Raw genomic sequence first — 20,406 nt, 5'->3', positions numbered from 1 at the left:
AGTCCTTAATAAATAGTCAAATATATGAGATGACGTAAATTATTTCACATTTGACAGTTGAATAACAAATCCGTGGGCACTGTGAAGAATTCGGCAGTAATGTTCACATTTTCTTACTCGTCCATTGTATAGATCTGTGAATTTTGTAAGGTTATTCATTTTGAAAATGAGATTTAAGCATATTCGGTATAAAATGCATTGCCATGAGTTGTTTTAAAAAGATGTATTTTTGTCAATTAAATGATTGATCCCCATTCCCAGATGTTCATATAAATAGATGATAAAAAGTTTAGAGACAAAATAAAATCGCCATACCATATGCAAAACTGTAAGGGCCATTGACGAAATTTATTTTCTGGTTCTATCTAGAGAACCTTTCATAGGGAAAAATCTAGGACATCTGTACTGATAATATTTTATATCTTAAGATGTCGAGATACTTATAATTTTGGAATAGAATATAAATTTTTGATATACGAGAAAGTTCATTTTTCAGTCCTAGAATTTATGAAAATTTTAATGTCGTGAGAATAAGTGTTTAGTAATAGTCCCCATAACAATATTTGATTTTGAATTTGTGTTAACAAGTCCTCCAATTGATTACACAAATAAGTCCTCATATCCAATGCATGACGTGATTTTGTGCAAAAAGTGAAAGTCCTCGAATTGACTTTTAGTAACAGTCCTCATAACGATATCTGATTTGGAATTGTGTAAACAAGTCCTCCAATTGATTACACAAATAAGTCCTCATATCCAATGTATGACGTGAATTTGTGCAAAAAGTGTAAGTCCTCGAATTGACTTTTAGTAAGTCCTCATAACGATATTTGATGTGGAATTGTGTAAAATATGCAAATGAAGGTCCTCATTTGGTGGTCCTCAGAAGAATATCAAAACGTGACAGGTCCTCATTTAGTTTTTCTACTAATCTATGAGGTGTATATAGAATTTTTATAGCATAGCCTGTTCATATCGGATATAAATTCCACTCTAAGTCAATTCAATCTTCTCAGACCACATTTAGATAGGGTCCTCGAAAAGCGGGTATAAATCATAGTCCTCAAATAGATACTTGTACAAGTATGTGTGTGTGTGTGTGTGTGTGCTTAATAAAGTATCTTACCAGGTTCTAGATTTCCTTTGTAATACCGTCACATTAAGCGCTAAGCTCGCTAAACATAATTATTTATTAAAAACTAGCTAGGTATTGTCAATTTATATTGAAAGAAATTACCTTTTACTTGAATATCTATCAATTTATTTCATTTAAGTAGACGCTTTATGAATATAAACTAAATCAACAAAGGTTTTACATACAATTGGTTAAAGGCACATTATGCTTCGAGAAAAGAATATATATATATCCTTCTATAAAAAGAGAAAATATGATTTTTATAAAATTTATTTTAATGGTTTAAAAGAGCATGCTAGATGCATTTCACCTGCAGAAAGAAGTTCTGAATATGACATTATTTTTCATAAAAGTAGCAAAATGTAAACAAAGTAGTATTTTGACTTCCATACAAGATACTTAATCACTTTATCTTTACTTATTGCCAAAAAGTGATAACTAGCCAATGTGTAACTTTTTGTAAAATATAACCGGACATTAACAATAAAAACAACTTACAAAATAAAAATAAAAGCATTTCTGAGACAAAATGGGCCTTTAACATGTTTAGTTGGACCGAAATTTCACCCGCGTTCTGTCTTTCATGCTCGAGGTCCTTATCCGAAAATTGGCGGAAAGAGCCGGAAATTGTGATCGGGGCTTTCATCAGGGGAAGCAACCGCTGCGAGAAGTTGATATATTACGTCGTTAAGAGACACAGTTGATAAAATTAGATTCATTTTCAATACAAATACTTATAATCCTAGCAACAGATGTATAATCGAGTCAATACAAATTACATACAGCACGAATAAATAGTTGAAACGGAGATTCTCAATGTTTAAAAGAAAACCGTTTGCTAGTATAATATATCATGGCATCGAACATTTTAGTTAAATACGTTTCCTTGCTAAAGAAAATATATTTCAATATTTCCGATACACCTGGCGAGCTTTTCTGGTTTATACAACTAAACTCGTTGCCATGGGAACGAATATTTAGAATATTTCTCCTATTGGATTAAGCAAAAATCTACGTAATGTAAATCTACAAGGACGATTAGAACAAATATAAATACGCAGAAAACTAAAACCCAGAAACGTTACTTACCTCGATTCCATATCACTGGAAATATAGCCACATATAACATTCGTATGGCGCTGGTGACCGGGGCCATTTTGTCCACAATTGGTTACATATTGCCCGACGTATCTATCGTTTTAGTCCATTATTTCCGAGCATTGTATTGTTTAAATGATAAGCATGTAATAGGCAGAAAGAAGAAATATCTTTCTGTACACACAGATTGATTGTAGTCGCATACACGAGTAGGTTTAATAACTCGATAACAAACTTCCTGTGGATCTGCGAAAAATAGATTTTAACGGTTTTCTCCGAGCGTAGCAACGCATAGCCTCAGTCGGGTGCTAAAAATAAATCCAATAAATGGCGGTATTGGAGTTTTCCCCCTAGAAATCTGGTTAAATAGGCAGAAATCTGATTAACAACTACATCTTGCTCGAATGTGATAATGTTAAATTCAGTTTAAGACAGTGATTAATACAGTTAGTGTTAGACATTGAATTTCATTTCTACAAGCTCAAAATGAGACCATGGCAATCAAAAAATACACCATAGCTATACTTATTAATTTTCAATGATATTATCACTGAACCAGGATAACATATAAACGTAAGAGATCTATTTACTGTTTACCCATATGGGACACCATACTCAATATGAAATGTGTCCGTCCTAAGAATTATTTCTGTGACACTGCCACTGACTTGAAGTTCACTAGAAAAATGCTTTGTCCTCTCTGTGCTTGGAAAATCGATTCTCTGTCAATAACCATGAATAACTCGCCCATAGAATCACTAAATCTAATCAGAGATATCCGACATGGCGGAAAATCATAATAACGTTTCCTGGAAGATTGTCACATGACCGTCTTTAAAGATAATTGTTTTCAGTTTTATTGCATATCATGAAGAAAACTGAAATTCTGATTCGGGGCTAAAATGTTCTCCTATAATATAGAAGCTGCTTGCAGCGTATTATCCTTTTCTCTTTATCAAAGTCTACGGCTTAAATTAGACATTATCCGCCATATGATTAAACAATGAAACAAACGAACGAACGCACGCATGCACGCACGCAGACGCACATTAACGAACGAACGAACGAACAAAGAAACATATTTTCTTCGTATGTCATGTCACTGGACAGACGCTATCGTTATTTTATCAAATACTCTAGTGAGGACAAATATCAAGTTACAGAATATTAACTTTGCATTGAAATAATATCACTTTTTAACCTAATGTCTCTATGATAAAATAAGATACAAAAAAGGTACATTTTAGACTCGTATCACATGTTACCTTCGAGTCGTGACTTGGATTAATAATAATAGAGATTTTGATGCTAAAGCATCAAGTCGCCGGATAGAAAAATGATTGTATTATCATAAATACAAGGAAATATCAGTTTAATGGTTCAAGTATAAAAATAAGAGGAACAATAAGTTGAATAATGTTTGCCACTGAGGCTTGTAAGGCAAGTGATATGCTGGTAATTCTTCTTGTAATTGTACTTTATACATACATGTATACTGTTGTACCATACATTGAAATCCGTATGGGTTACTTGTTCAGATTGACAAATAAATACCGATCATCGAATATTTGCAAAGTGACAATGAAAATACATATGTTTAATTATTGCATGAAACAATGCAATTCTACTGTAAAAATCTTGTACACCATATATTATGCGCTATCGAAAAATATATAATTTAGTTGAAATCAATACATGTATTCCCATCGTTACATACTATATAATTAACGTTTAATTGATTTTCAGTGCGATAAACTATCAACACAAAGATAGTTTATTATTTTTTCTATGTATCTAATACGATTCCGGACCCCTACCGTCATACCGTTTTGGAAACCTGCGCGACGGAAACCGACGGAATATACCGACGGAATACAACGAAATCAACGATTACCATTATATTGCCTCTTAAGCATAAAATTATATTGTGATGTTCAACCTAAACTAAACTATTGAACTTTCTTGTCAAAAGTTTGACAGAAAGGGCCAAGTTTAACCCTTTAGCAAGAAAAAAAGGAAAAGGTTTTGAAAATTTATTTTTAATGTGTAAAATATGAGTATATACAGGTTTTTCTAATGATATAAAATATGAAACTGATTAATGAAAAATAACTTATGTAATTATCTATACAAAATTACAATGATTTGCATCTTATCAGCTGCCACACCTTTTATCAGCAATCTGTTACTATTAATAGATTTTATAACGATACCGTACAACATGTAGTCACGTGATTCTTACAAAAGAGTTTATAATTAGATAAAATAATGAAATATAATAGGTGTCATAAAATATAAACAACCAAATAATTTAAAAGTGTCATTTCAAATATCATTCATGATTTATATATCATAAAATAGCAACGCTTGACACAAAGAAAAAAGTAAAAGTATCCCTAATATTCAATGACTGATCCTTAGTGATACATTATTGATTCATTTTATGAAAATTGTAATGTTGCTTTTTAAGATGTCAATATGTGTATATTTCATTTCATTCAAAAAAGTTATCATATGTTTGAATTTTTGAGATTACTGAAAAACAAGTGTGGTCTTTAATTGTTCAATAATTGATATGCTTTTATTTTCAGATTTTAAGGGCTTCTCCTACCATAGGTATAATATTAAACTGTTACAAATATAGTCGCCGGTTTCTACCGGCGACTAATAATAATAATTAATAATAATAATATTATTATTATTATTATTATTATAAAGACTTTATTTATCGAAAGAACTCATTTGCACAAACATATCAATCTTCCATGAGGCCCGCAACAAGGAAGAATATGAATTTAACATATTCAAACTATTAAAATACATAAATGTAAATACATACAGGAGATTATCAATTTGTATACATTAGTGTGTGATAATATCTCAAGTATAAGGTTTTAAAATGGCTCACAGATGTAGCAGACTTAATATAGCCAGGAAGGCCGTTCCAAATACAAGATCCAGAATAAACAAAAGACTTACGAAATTGTTCAGTACATGTATTTGGTCTAGGGGTATAAAGTTGAAAATCAGATGATAACGCAAAATTGTGTTGTTACCATACTTGAGTGAAATTTTATGTGTGTAATTATGCTTCTAAAACAATTTTCAAACATCGAAGAATATGTAAAATATGTACTACAAATAGATCTATTTGTTCACATTATATTTAATCATTTAAATATATGCATTAAAGTCTTATTGAAAACTTTAACTTAGACTTTATAGAAAATAAATTTCTAATTACCTCCCTTTATTAACATGAAATGTAAATTCGGTAATATCTTTACAAATAATGCTTTTTGGAACTTACAATATTGATAAATCTTCATTTGAGCATTATATTTATGATATAAGACCATAAAAAGTGAGTTACAGGATCTTTAACTCCTATTAAATTAAGGACAGTTAAAAGTCTGTAAATACAGTAGGGTGACGCATAGTTAGAAATGAAAATGCGTTCACTCAAATTACTAGTATTCAAGGATGAAGTGCTCTGGTCTAAATCTTATATTTATTCTTATATTGTGACCATAAATTAAACTATGTAAAAATGCTTAATTTAAACACCTATGACTTGTAATAACGTGGAAGTTCTGACAGTTATTTACATTCGCAGTTATCGCCCTTTCCTTCTTCAGCCATTTTACCCAACTACGTGCTACATTACAATGTTATTACTTATTGGTCTTACTTGTGTTACGCAATTGCAATAAATGCGCTTATGTAATTCTTTATATAACACTGGCGCACCGGGGGATAATATTAGATATCCGATTTAAAAGAGTTACATAACATTTATTGATGACGTAATATATACTAGGCCCGCGAGCGTTCATTGCCATAACTAATCAGTACAGAACGTGCCTGTTGTTGTGTGTATTTGTCGGTCTAAAATAAAAATAATTTCGATTTATCTATATAAGGATTTTTTTTAACAGGAGTGCAATTCAATGTAAGTAAATATACAGTATATATTTTTCAAAATATTTTTGTCGGTTTGCCAGTAAAACCAATTTAGCTTATACCTGGGACTAAAAATGTAACTTTCTGTCCCAGCTTCTACTAGATCTAGATCCAGAGTAGAAAATAAACTAGAAATATCTATACATGAGCAGGGCCAAAAATGTACCGATATATATACATGTATGTGTAAATGTGTAATATGTTTCTTTGGTCATTTCTTAAACGTAAATGATATCAATTTTTTAAATGGCTGCAAAGACGCAAATTTATACACAGTTTAACTATTAGGGCACCACGTTTTGCGAGATATGAAACTTGATTGTCCTAAAATGCCTATTGAGCATCTTTAAGTACTACGTGTCTGCAATATTGGTTCAAATCTAAATCATTTCGGAGTTTGAAATATAGAAAAAAATAAATATTCATAAGAACTGTTTAGTGCGCACGTACTTTAATTTTCACAAAACGAACTTTTTTACTATAACTATATCAAGTATTGTGTATAATATTCAATAAGTCACGTACCGCCTATTGATTAAATCATGTAAGTTTACCTACATTTATTTTTTTGAAAGTCCTAATTGGAATAAGATATTTCATTACCTTATAATAGGTACATAATAAGTTAATAATATATACATTTATATAATAAGCGTAGTAAATTATAAATAGTTTTTATTATTATACATATGTATCATCTGTCAAATTCAGTAAGAAAAGCCGGCGTGACATTTTATTGATTATTGATTAAATTAGGTCTGTATACATGTAAGTTTACTTAAAAGTTATATAAGTTTACGAATTTCAAGTTCTATTTAAAGAGTTCCTTCATAATTTAAACATTCTTTCATAACTTTACGTTTGTCACTTCCTAATATCAATCTTAGATCTATATGTCTATAGTTGTATTATTATCATTATTATTTTATTATTATTATTATTATTATTATTATTATTATTATTATTTTTATTAATAATAATATTATGTACTTGATTGAATTTGACACGTTTACTTTAAATGTTCCGGGAACCTTAAACATAAATACTCTTTAAATTAAATATCTTTATTTTATTTTTTGTTGTTTCTCTATTTTTTATTAGTATTACATCATCGGTTCAAAGATTTAGTACTTCAGTTTTAACAATATTTTGTTTACATAATCTTTTTCATTTACATAATAAAAAATACTGATTACTGAGGGTTTAAAAGGCTTTTTTAAAACTATCTTCGCGGTTCAAGTCATTTCACCACACGTTTCGGTATATAACTTAAATCACAGCTCAAATAATCTCGTAAATTATTTAATGCGAATTAATGTACGTATGTAAAATAATATACGCATGTATGGGTTAACAACCGGTTATCTCCGTCGCTCAAGAGTGACGTTACCGTCGCGAGGTGTTTCACCCGATTTATATAAGTTGTGAAAACTTTGTCACATATTTGCCACCATACTAGGTCACTGTCAGTTATATAACTGTCCGTGAACTTCAGTAGGCATGTGGTTATATAACTAAAGTACATTCATACCAGAACATATGCCTTTTTATATTATTCCGGATTGAATACCTGAGACACCGTTACCTGAAGTAAGATTTTATTGATATATACCATTTCATTTCAGAATATATTTCAATAAATGAGCCGTGTCATTACAAAACCAACAAAATGGGTTTTGCGACCAGCATGGATCCAGACCAGCCTGCGCATTCGCGCAGTCTGATCAGGATCCATGATGTTCGCTATCAGTTTATTTACTTGTTATAGGGTCAGTAAGCGAACAGCATGGATCCTGATCAGACTGCGCGGATGCGCAGGCTGGTCTGGATCCATGCTTGTCGCAAACCCATTATGTTGGTTTTGTCGTGAAGCGGGTCATTTATAGACATAAATGTAAATGTATATGATGAAAATTAAAATTAAATCATTGTTTATGATTCTTTATCTATTTTATCTTAAGAATACATTCTTATTGGATTACGAATAAGATAAAAAAAGATGTAGTGAAATAAGACCGTTTAACCTGCCAAAATGAATTTTTTGTTATTCGCTAAGTAAAGGCACATTTATATATTATATTTCTTTTGTTTATTGGTATAAACAGCGTAAGTCTTTCGTTCTCCACCGGTAATAAATGTGGAGAACGTATATTTGAGTGTAGGACAAATGCCCCCCCCCCCCGTACAAAGCCCTCCCCCCCATTGAAAAATGACACGGTGGACAAAAGCCCCATTAAATTTACACATAGGACAACCCCCATCAAAAATTAAGGTAGGACAAAAACCAAAACAAAAGCCCCGCCCCAGGTTTATAGACCAGACTGATTACTATCCAGTGTTGGGGGATCTTGGATTATACTTCAAATAAATCTGAACAAGTCTGCGCCTTTTACTTTTATTTCCTTGATAAGCGTTGATAAGTGATTCTCTGAAAATATTCATTTACATTTGTACTGTACAATATATAATAAACAAAGAAACATTCACATCATCAATGAATTATAAGTATACAAAGTACACAAATTCTCTACCTTTTAACTCTTAATGTAAATTGTCTTTTTGCTGCATTTATTTGTTCAATTAAACATGCCGATTTTGACTTGTCTCAAGACAATTTGGTTCCGGATTTAGACTGACGAGATTCTCAAAATCGATTGTTAGATGGAAGGGGGGGGGGGGGTCTCCTACCTGTATTTTTGATTGGGGGCTTTTGTTTACGTGTTAATTTCATGGGGGGAGCGCTTTTGTCCACCTTGTCATCTTTAGATGGGGGGCTTTCGTCCGGGGGGGGGGCTTTTGTCCGTATCCCCGTAGATTTACTTGTGAAGATTTAGCATAGCAGATTAACCCTTAACCTACTGGAGCAATGGGTGACTTTGCCCAAACTGTAGAGCTTAAACAGTGTACATATCCATGCAGTCCTGATGGTAGCTTCATTTGTTTATTTTAATATCAAAATGGCTGATACTTCAAACTTTTCCAAAATCAAAGCACGGTCAATTTAATACACGAATTCGGCAAATTATCATTATTATGGGTTGGTCCAGGAGAACTGTCTAGTTCGAACATACTTCATCATCGTTGGTTACCCAGTTAACTTACCCACGGGATATTTCATTTGGTTTTCGTATTTGTTGTTTTTTGTTTGTTTTAGGTTATCTAGCTTGGAGCACCATGTCATGAAGGATGAATAATTATATAAATTGTTTTATAAGTTTTGATATATCTAATCAAATGATTCAACTTCTCACTCACTGCGCATGCGCTGTATTATTTATATGTACCATATATATGTGTGTATGTATGATATATGCTGCTTCCCGCTTGTGTGCCCGAGTCTTCAACAAAAGTTCGATTTTTTTTTTTAAAAAAATACGAAAGTGAATATTTGTGTGAAGAGGAGCAAAGTGTCTTCGGAAATATTAAATAGAACGTTAAAATTGATTTTATCTTAATATATTACAAATTGTAGATGTATAGATGTATATTATCAAAATAAATAAAATCTATTTCTATTTAGAAAAAATAAATAAATAAACAAAACACCTAGACTGAATGAACTGACATCTTGTATAATCGTATTTCTTCTGACTTTTTCGCTTGTACTTAAAAAAAAGGAATCTACTAATAACCACAAACATTTAATATGTTTTTGTGCTTTTTTAAAATGTCGGATTCTTGAATACTTGAATAAAAGTCATCTGATTTTTTCACTTTATTTTCAGTTAGACGCACGATGAATAGAAACGTGCTATCTGCGCATATTCCAATATCACAACAGCGCCGTGCAAAACTATGGAAGCGTCCTAGTGCCAAACCTGAAATGTTTTTATGTCATAATTAGTAGAAAGTAAGTGCTAATTAGTAGATAGTAAGTGCTAATTAGTAGATGCTAAGTCATAATTAGTAGACAGTAAATACTAATTAGGAGATAGTAAGTGCTAATTAGTATATACTAAGTCATAATTAGTATATAGTAAGTACTAATTAGTAGTTACTAAGTCATAATTAGTAGATAGTAAGTGCTAATTATTAGATAGTAAGTGCTAATTAGTAGATACTAAGTCATAATTAGTAGATAGTAAGTACTAATTAATAGATACTATGTCATAATTAGTATATAGTAAGTACTAATTAGTAGATAATAAGTCATAATTAGTAGATAGTAAGTACTAATTAATAGATACTATGTCATAATTAGTATATAGTAAGTACTAATTAGTAGATAATAAGTCATAATTAGTAGATAGTAAGTACTAATTAGAACATAATAAGTCATAATTAGTAGATAGTAAGTACTAATTAATAGATACTATGTCATAATTAGTATATAGTAAGTACTAATTAGTAGATAATAAGTCATAATTAGTAGATAGTAAGTACTAATTAGAACATAATAAGTCATAATTAGTAGATAGTAAGTACTAATTAGTACATACTAAGTTATAATATTGTAATCGCTGCTTGCATTCTGTTAACATGGCTGATGCCGAGGAATATAGTCAATCTGACAACAGTTTTGAAGTTATTATGACTTAGCATTTACTTATTAGTACTAACTATCTAATAATTATTACTTACTATCAACTAATTATGACTTAGTATCTACTAATTATAACTTACTATCTACTAATTAGCACTTACTATCTACTAATTAGTACTTACTATCTACTAATTATGACTTAGTATCGACTAATTATAACTTACTATCTACTAATTAGCACGTACTATCTAATAATTAGTACTTACTATCTACTAATTATGACTTAGTATCTACTAATTAAGAGATAAAAATATTTCAGGTTTGGCACTACGACGCTTCCATACAAAACAACTTGTACCCGATACTCAGAAAGACAACAGCTACTGGCAGAAGAGGCAGCGCAACAACTTGGCCGCCAAGAAGTCTCGCGAGAATAAACGTCAGTACGAATGTATGGTTAGAGCTAGAGTTGTTGCCCTTGAGGAAGAAAATTGCCTTTTGAAAAGGGAACTGGATCTGTTGAAGGAAAGATTCAACATACCAAAAAATGCAAGCATTCTTAGTTCATCTGACCGCGAAGAATGCCTTCACCAATGCAAACGAACGCTCAGTTTTCTTGAAAGTTCAAACAATCAACGGGATACCTCAAATTTTGATACCTCGGACTATAGCGACTGTTCCAGTAACTCGATGAACGATAACTCACGCGCTGAAAGTCTAGCGGAATCCGCCTATACACCTATGGAAGACGCAATTGTATGGGCAGTAACTCCTGCTCATTCACAAAGCCTCGAGCGTTATGCGGAAAGCTCTAGGATTTACCGAAATGAACTGAATGACAAAGAAAGCGGTGATAAGAATGGATCCTTCTACGGGAATAAAAGAAAAAGGACTATGTTTAATGATAATACGATACCGGCAAACTTATCTATGAAAAGAAATTACTCCACAGAAAGTAGTGCTTTGAAATATGAAGCAGACGACAAAAAAATTATCGACAGACGAAACAATAATTTGTCAACGGAGGGTCAAATGTCAAGTTATGGAAAATCTGATATTTCTAATGACCCACTAGATTTGACACACGATAAATGTGGAAATGAACTTAATAATTCTGACATAAAATGCAAACTCCAAATTTTATCAGACCAAGTTGAAAGAATGCAAAAGCTGGTATGTAACTCTTAGTGTTTAATTTTCTCGAAATATAAAAGACTCAACTATTCCATACTGTTGAGACAACAACCCTGATACCTCATCGAACATGATATTTGTATAAGGATTTATCTGAAAATGACTGGATAGAATAAATGTTGAATTAGAAAAAAGTGCTACCAGTCCCCCAAGAGAGGGACACGATTCTCTGAAGACAGTAAGATTTCTAAAGAAAAAGCACCCGCATCGTTTCAATAATTGATGGTCTATGATTTTTACCTCTTTATTATAGCTCACGGACATTGCGAAAAACTATGTTTAGATAGATGAATCTAAAAATCTTTCAAGTATCTGGCATAAAAAATGATAAAAGTGTCATCTAAGATAAGATGACGTTAACGATATGAAATAATATCCGAGCGTCATAAGTAAATTTGAAGTCAATAATCCAAAATTATAAGAGTAGACGGACATTTTGTTGTCTTGAATATTTCAAGTTTATATTGTCAAGTTTTCAGCTTTGCTGAAATCCTCAGTTACGAGGGGTAGAACCTTCAGTTTAAGGTTAATTTGAGCCGTGTCACTACAACACCAACATAATGGATTTGCGACCAGCATGGATCCAGACCAGCTTGCGCATCCGCGCAGTCTGATCAGGATCCATGCTGTTCGCTTACAGACCCTATAACAAGTAAAGAAACTGTTAGCGAACAGCATGGATCCTGATCAGACTGCGCGGATGCGCAGGCTGGTCTGGATCCATGCTGGTCGCAAACCCACTATGTTGGTTTTGTCGTGACACGGCTCATTTATTATTGTAATACAATGCATTTTTCTTGCAAAAGTTTCATTATTTAAGTTAGGGATTTATTTGTTGATGTGTTACGTATATTTGTTGTTGATGTATATATTTACGAGGGAAATTAGTTTCAAAAGTAAAATAAAACATAAATAGCATTGTAAAAGAGTAAAAAAGGTTGTATGTATGATCTACGCACTAAAATTTGAAGTACTTGTATTTGTTTATTAGTGTCAGAATTAAAGGTGCATTCCTACAGATTCTTGTTTTTTTATGAAATTGTAAAAGTAACATAAGTTTGAGTTTGATAAGTTTATTTTAATATTCCATTGGACCAAATTTAACATATTGTAAAGTGAACTAAGATTCCACATGGCGCACGTTACAAAAAATAAGATCTTAAAATAGGCAAAAAGAATAGCCCTTACTGCGAAAGCATGCGGCTTTAATGAAATTAATGGGTGCTATGAAGAGCAGCAGCGCGACAGATTAAATGGAATAAATGCTATATATATATATATATCACCCACTTACGACGATCGAACATTTTAGGAATTTTAACAATATTTAATTTATTTTAGAATTCTTGTAATTGGTTTAGGAATAAGCAAGGAGAATATTTAACGTTAGGATAAATCCACTTAGTTTCTAGTCTACTGAACATGCAGAAGGTTAAACTTCAGTCATTGCTTTTTTAACAATTCAATCTAAAACAGTACATTTCATAGAAATATTTTTATTGTATATGTATTATTTTACAACGATGCTTACTTGAACGATTTTAGATTTGTTGATGTTGTTTGCATTTCAGGGATTCTTAAGTGTCCGTTCATTTTGTGTTGTATTTTATTTTAAGTATGAACGCCAAGTCTTGAATCATCAATACTTAGATTTTGTTATTGTTGAAAACATTGAAAAAAATGGAGATATTTTGTTATTGTTGAAAACATTGAAAAAATGGAGATACAGAAATCCTTTTTTTTGTATTATTTGTAACAATTTTTTATCATCAAAACTCGGGTACTCAGATAGTTGTGATTTATTTGTTAGCGTTAATTTGTTTGAAAATCAATAAAGGCACACGTATTTTCATCATGACTTTGTTAATCATTTCCCCCACAAATGTTTTAGCATCAAATCAAGAAGAATAGGGAGAGCTGTTGTACTCACCTCGGCGTCGGTGTCGGCGTCACACTTTGGTTAAAGTTTTGCATGCTAGCTCTCCAAAACCACTGAGCTGAAACTTCACCACACTTTTTATCCATTATTATCTAGACATGAGGGTCACCGGTCCCTTTTTACAAATTTATCCCTCTTTTCTTACTGCCTTGCACCCGGAATAGTCGAGCGCGTTGCCTTACGGACAACTCTTGTTTGAAATAGGCCAGGGTTCAGGTTTCCCTTATAAAGCGCGGGAAAATTTGCTCATTCACAAAGCCGCGAGCGTTACGCGGAAAGCTCTCGGATTTACCGAAATGAACTGAAAGACAAAGAATGCGGAGATACAAATGGGTCAATAATTAAGTTTGCTCAATAGAGCACTTTTGCTGACTTAGATTGCACAATAAAGAACATTTGCTGATTTAGTTTTGCTAAAAAGCACTTGGACTGGCTTAGTTAGCTCAAAAGAGCACTGTTGCTGATTTAGTTGGCTCAAAAGAGCACATTTGCTGTCTTACTTTGCTAAAAAAAAATGCACTTTTGCTGGCTTAGTTTGCTCAATAGGGAACCTTTGCTGACTTAGTTTGTTAAAAAGAGCACTTTTGCTGATTTAGTTTCCTCAAGAAAGCTCTTTTGTTGATTAAGTTTGCCCAATAGAGCATTATGCTATTTTAGTTTACTCAAGAAAACACTTTTCCTGATTTTATTTGCTCAAAAGAGCATTTTTGCTGATTTAGTTTGCTCCAAAAATCACTTTTGCTGGTTAGATTGCTAAATACAGAATTGTTGCTGGTCTGCTTTTGCTGACCGTTCGTTTAATAGATTACTATAATTACTGACTTAATTTGCTAAAAAGAGCACTTTAATTTAAGTTTATTGCTGGCTTAGTTGGCTAGATAAAGCATTTTTGCTGGCTAGGATTGTTCAAAATAGCTCACTTAATTGTTTAGTTTGCTCAGGTGAGCGTTGTGACTGGTTAAGTTTGTTAAATATTTTCAGCGCTATTGCTGGCGTGATTGTTAAATAGTTACAGCGTGGCACATTATTCCTAAGAAAAGAATACATTTTTCCTTTTATAGAAAGGGTCAACATGAGTTTGATAGTTTAAGAGCATGTTGGATATTTATTATCTGAAGACATAAGCGTTTAATGTGCAGTTGTTTATAATAACGTATCAAAATGTATACAAAGTAGTATTTTGACTTTCATACAAAATATTAACTCACTGTAACTTACTAATTGAAAAAAAGAAAGAAAAAATACATACGTTCAGGTAATTGGTCAATAAGTAACGTTTTGGACACCAAAAATAAAAAGCTAACGAGAAAATAAAGATAAAGGCCTTCATCAGATATCGATTAACGAGGGTGAGATATAATTGCAACAATGTCTGGTTCCGTGGTAGAAAGTCGAAGACAATATTTATCAATATTTAAGTCAGGGTTCGGGTTTGGCTATAGCCGATGCACTGCGCATGTCAAGATTTCGTTGACTAGGGCAGGGTTTTGGCGTTGAAAATTGTTTGGCTCAAGTCTATGCGCCGAGCATGTTCTTTCGGTGACCGCAAACACTTTGGCGTCAGAGAGACCATTCCTATGGTGGTGCTCTAATAGAGTAAATTCGTGACGTCACTAAAGTCTAACCATTAAAAGTATTCGCGTTGTCTTGCAAACTACTTAGACCATAGTTAGCTGCCGAACCCTGTCTATGTTAGTCAATGTGATCACATCGTCTTCTACGCGTCACAAAAAAATGATTACAGGAATATCTGATGCTTTCCGAATGTAGGCATAGCATACTCGTATATGCTATATTTCATTCATATAATTAAATAAAGCACATTCATATAATTAAATAAAGCACATGTTTATTTGTTCACAAACAATTGTTTATATCAATTAACTGTATATAAATGTACATCAACAGATTAGGACGGTTTACATATTATCACTGACCTATGGTTTCTTATCTTTGATAATTGAGACGACATAAAAAGGGTCAGTTAGTACCATTTACAAAATACTTTCATTATGTTCAGCATTTTTGTATTCTCCGCAATTTTGTTGGTGACAGAGTGTGGGAAAATTACCCTGTCACTGAACCAGGGTGTCTGTTTGTGTGTCAACGAACCGAACGTGGTCGCCGTGAAAGATCGTGAGTACAAACAATTGTATTAGTAAGATACGTACTCATTGAAATGTTGCATATTGTATTACGTTGTTACGTTTCATGATATTACACAATTGATTTGACAATTATGGCTTTCCATAAGTATGAATAATATTAAATAATGCTTCATTATAAATAATCTATATAATTTGACTGTGTTTTAATCACAAAACCAATTGGAGCTATTGACTGTTTGATAGATCATGGTATCTTTTAGGAAAAGCTAAACTAAACATAAGGAATGTAGGAATAAGTAAATAGTTTCTTTAGATGTTGTTTTTTAGCACCGGTTTATAAAAACTTCAGCCATATACAAATTTTAGTTACTGGAAGGTCTTGAGTCTATAGCAGTATTAATATGTACTCGCAAATTACAGCCACTACTTTACATCAGAAGGAAAATAATTTTAAAGTCAACACAAATGTTTACGAGGGAAAAAGACTCCGAATAAGGCGCCAGAAAATTTCAGCTCCGTCCTGACAGTTCGTGATATAGCGAGGGTAAAAAGGCCACTATATATATGACTCTGTCTGTCCTCGCATTGCAGCGTTAATGCCTTGGTTTTATATGTCGGCGTGTACAGCCGAAAGTGCGAAAGGAGTGTGGTCTTTGACGGAAGGAGGGGAGGGGTCCGTTTTCCTTGGGATGGGCGGAGGCTACAAGTGACTGATGTATGACCCTTTCTTACTACGCAAACGGTACGAGCTGAAATTTAGATGAAGAAAATGATCTCAACGTCGTATGAATCATAATTAGACATTTTAGGCAACGGCTGGGTTTTATAATGCTTATTTATAATTGCATTATTTGCTTACATATTGATTCATTATCAGACGTATTTTTTGTACATATTTTATGTATTTCTTAATTTATTCATTTTAATAATTTACAATGAAATATAATCATTCTAGCGGCGAATTTGGCCTCCACTATAGGAACTTTGGCAAATGGCGCGTGCTTCACGTCAAGTGGTGGAATTTACCATAGTAACGGTGACACATATTATGAACTGAAAGACGACAGTAATGGACAGGTATGCTTTTATTAGTAAATCAAGAAACTAACTATACTGTACAGTGAACTACTGACTCTTAAGCTGCTGAATTTTTGTATTGGAACTGCCTTGCTTTGAATTTGGAACAGAATTTGGCAAAGTTTAAAGCTGCATGCCTCAAAATGATCCAAAATATTACAAGCAAAATTAAAAAATGAGCGAGTACAAAGATTTTAAGAAAGTAAAATAAATCAAGTTATAATTAAGATGCTATGTGCGATTAAGATCGATTTTGTAGTCTTTATAGTACTTTGTATTTCCTACTTTGCTTATTTTTACCCTTTTTTGTGGTAATTTATGTGGATTGCAAGTGCTGTTAATTTATGTGGATTGCAAGTGCAGTTTGCAAATTGTAAATTATTTTCTTTGTTTACTTTACTGTTTACTTTACAATACATGGTGTTTTTTACTTTTGAGTACATTTAAAAAAAATCATAAAATATAGCATGAATTTGAAGGCATGCTGCTGATGTAAATAGCAAAATACCAAAATTAAGCTATCGGTAGCCTAGAGCTGAGCCTGGTCAGACTGCACGGATGTATAGCCTGGCCTGTCTCTACGCTGCTTGCTAGGAAAAAGCACTTTCGGCACAAGTAGGGAAAGAGTAATGCCATGTTAATAATGGGTCATATACATGTAGTTTGAAAATAAAAACTCATGTATACCCACTTTACAATAATTTGTCACGAAAGTCCGATTCATATTTATTTTTTGGTTTAGATTTTATGTCATATCGATACTGTTGTTTTTTAATACCCCTCACTTTCTTTTGAAATGTGAATTTCCCCAAAAAGTGTACCATGTGACTAAAATCTGTGTACTGTTTTACAGTACCTTTTTACGGTAAAAATCTGAAAAATAAAAAACCTATAGAAGCAGTGTCCAAATGAGAAGAAATCGTAAGGTGGTCAGGTAGTTCATGGCGGGTTTCGAACACTGTGGTGCGAGCCAAATGATGCAAAACCAGCAATTTTACCACTCGCCGCAGAGGTCAATCCAACCCTTAATGAAGCGTCTTACCACGTGTACATTTATTCATATATTTCCCGCATGAGATCTGATCCGACCATGTTTGTGGTATATGTGTGTGTGTGTGTGTGTGTCAGGGGGGGGGGGGCAGGCAGGGGAGGGTAGGGGTAACAATATTTTTCTTCAAACCAACAGCAACACTTGACTTTATTGCTTGATTTTTTTCAGATCGCGTGGGTGGACAGTTTTTATTTGTCAATATCACCAGCAGACCAATGTGCAAGTGCGCATGCAACAAAACAAGCTCATCATATCCCAAATGGTAACCAGTTTTATCAACATATAAATTTATGTTCAATCATAATTATCGAGTGTTCGTCTTTTGATTTTGTGTATTTGCGTGAAGGGAGCAGTTGCCTAGCAAGATTTTATGTTGCTGATCTTGATATTTCGATCTTTTTAAGTTATGAAAAGTAGCGAACTATGCCAGAAATAGTCCGATTCATGCTCGATTTCCAAGAATATGTAAAAGACGTGTGAATTAGTAGATTACAGGAATTTATGTTTTCCTTTGAAATGTCAAAATTCAACGTCTGTGCTTAACAGCGTTTTTTATTACTCAAAATGCGTTAAATTTCGTTTGATACGATATACATGTATAACAAAAATAAACAGAATACCTTATATACTTTTTTCAGGACAAGCATTGGACTGTGTAACTTTTGGGGTGTAGGTATATATACATGTATATAAGCAAACAATTCCTATAGTAATAATGATAATAAAAATAATAATAATAATAATAATAATAACAATACACTGTAATAGTAGTGATAATTTGACCTCCCTTTTTGCCAGCATCAAAGGCCTTTATAAATAAGCATGGGCGAAATGTCTATTTGAAAGAACCCGCATCGGACGGGGGGATTGAAATTGCCATTAATGTACCAGGGATGGATCGACTGCTTCTCGTTATTAGATACTTAGCCTGCTGACAATATGCGACCAGTGCCGACCAAAATTAACGGGGCACATTCATAGCGTTTGATCATGATTCGCACTGTTCCATTTTCAGTCAGTACATACTTTTTTTGAAATTTTCATAAAAAGTAATGAATAATTGTGTTTAGCTTGAAGAAATGGACAAGTCTATGTAATAGAAAGAGCATCGAAACACGAGGCTATCTGATTTGTACGAAGGGGCGAGTGGTAACAAATAATTGCACTCCAGTTAACGCACTTTGCATTTATAGGCATAGAATTTTAACACTGATACATTTTCAATAGTCAAGTCTCCAAACTATGATACAATAAAGATATTTAACATGACACGGGTAAAATTGTTGTTTGTTGATATAGTGCCAAAAGTATACTGGCCATTTCGATCGGTATCCCTGTGATATCAAAACGTTGCAAACATTAAAATATGGCTTTTAACATAGTAACATGGCATGAAGATATATAAAGTTACATTCCTCTTGATGTATGTTCATTTCCAGTACCTACACACACGGACAGGATTTTACAGTGCACGGGTTACAGTGCACGTGCGATGATGGGGCTGCTATCTGCTCGTTCACAGGACACAACTGTTTTGTTGACGGCTTGTAAGTGCTTGTTTTGCTTTCCTTCGAGAACAAAATTAATATATTATTAATAAACACTTAAGTTAATGTATTAGTCACAAATATACATACATTAGTTTAAGTCTTAAAAAATATTTTGTTTGTTGACTTATACTAAACTGTATAAACTGTTTTATCCCAAAATATTTACATGTTAATCAGTATATACCCCCCAACGTTAATGAGAATGGAATAGTCATCTTAGAAGTACAAATGAAAACTTTGTCTTCTTCTACTGATGACTTACTGCTTTAAAACCATTAAAACAACACAACTTTAATGTCTGAGTATCAAATTCCCGCTAGTTTTCATTTTGTTTGAAATAACAATTTTATTACCAACATCTATCTTTTTTCAGAGTATACCAGCACGGGTCAGCGTTCTCAATCAGTGGGCGTGGTTCATGCACGTGCTCCCAGGGTAGCGTTCAGTGCAATGTCGGAAAATAAACGGAATCTTCTAATAATTTAACCATATTAAATACTTCATTGTAAAAAAGAACTAAGAGTCTTATTAAATGAGATTTTCCCCCGAGTATTTTAGTTGTTAATCCTATACATTGCTATATTTGTATGATGGATTTACCCCTGCCTTGAACTTGGAATTTGTCGTCTGTTATTTTTAGAACTGCGTGGGTTCCCATTTCAAAAAAAGGTAAATGTAAGCAGTTGAAACTACATGTGTAAGTAATAAATCTAACCTGGCTTTAAAACGTGTTTTAAGCACATTCCTGAATTTGATGTTTTTCATTGGTCAGCATACATTCCCTACATTTCTTACTAATCAAATGCCT

At 32.7% G+C, this 20,406-nt stretch overlaps 2 protein-coding genes across 3 annotated transcripts; both read left to right on the top strand.

Moving 5' to 3' along the window:
• Window positions 1-6,012: 6,012 nt before the first annotated feature.
• On the top strand, window positions 6,013-13,716 carry LOC132723285 (nuclear factor interleukin-3-regulated protein-like). 2 transcript variants are annotated; one of them, XM_060707959.1, is made up of 3 exons: window positions 6,013-6,185; window positions 9,922-9,990; window positions 11,029-13,716. In XM_060707959.1, exons 2-3 carry the CDS (start codon window positions 9,933-9,935, stop codon window positions 11,865-11,867), a joined length of 897 nt encoding a protein of 298 aa, XP_060563942.1. In that variant the 5' UTR covers window positions 6,013-6,185; window positions 9,922-9,932; the 3' UTR covers window positions 11,868-13,716. The 2 variants fall into 2 exon arrangements, with proteins under 2 accessions (XP_060563942.1, XP_060563943.1); XM_060707960.1 differs by lacking the exon at window positions 6,013-6,185 and adding an exon at window positions 7,634-7,786.
• A 2,042-nt stretch (window positions 13,717-15,758) lies between these two features.
• On the top strand, window positions 15,759-20,111 carry LOC132723283 (uncharacterized). Its single transcript, XM_060707955.1, has 6 exons — window positions 15,759-15,948; window positions 16,876-16,997; window positions 18,217-18,310; window positions 18,687-18,717; window positions 19,488-19,595; window positions 19,972-20,111. Exons 1-6 carry the CDS (start codon window positions 15,825-15,827, stop codon window positions 20,060-20,062), a joined length of 570 nt encoding a protein of 189 aa, XP_060563938.1. The 5' UTR covers window positions 15,759-15,824; the 3' UTR covers window positions 20,063-20,111.
• Window positions 20,112-20,406: the final 295 nt, after the last annotated feature.

Source organism: Ruditapes philippinarum, unplaced genomic scaffold, assembly GCF_026571515.1.
Source record: "Ruditapes philippinarum isolate M1 unplaced genomic scaffold, ASM2657151v2 ctg7562_1_1_1_1, whole genome shotgun sequence".
Lineage (NCBI taxonomy): Eukaryota > Metazoa > Mollusca > Bivalvia > Venerida > Veneridae > Ruditapes > Ruditapes philippinarum.
Note: the sequence above shows the minus strand (reverse complement) of the source record. Positions and strands in the feature narration are given on the sequence as shown.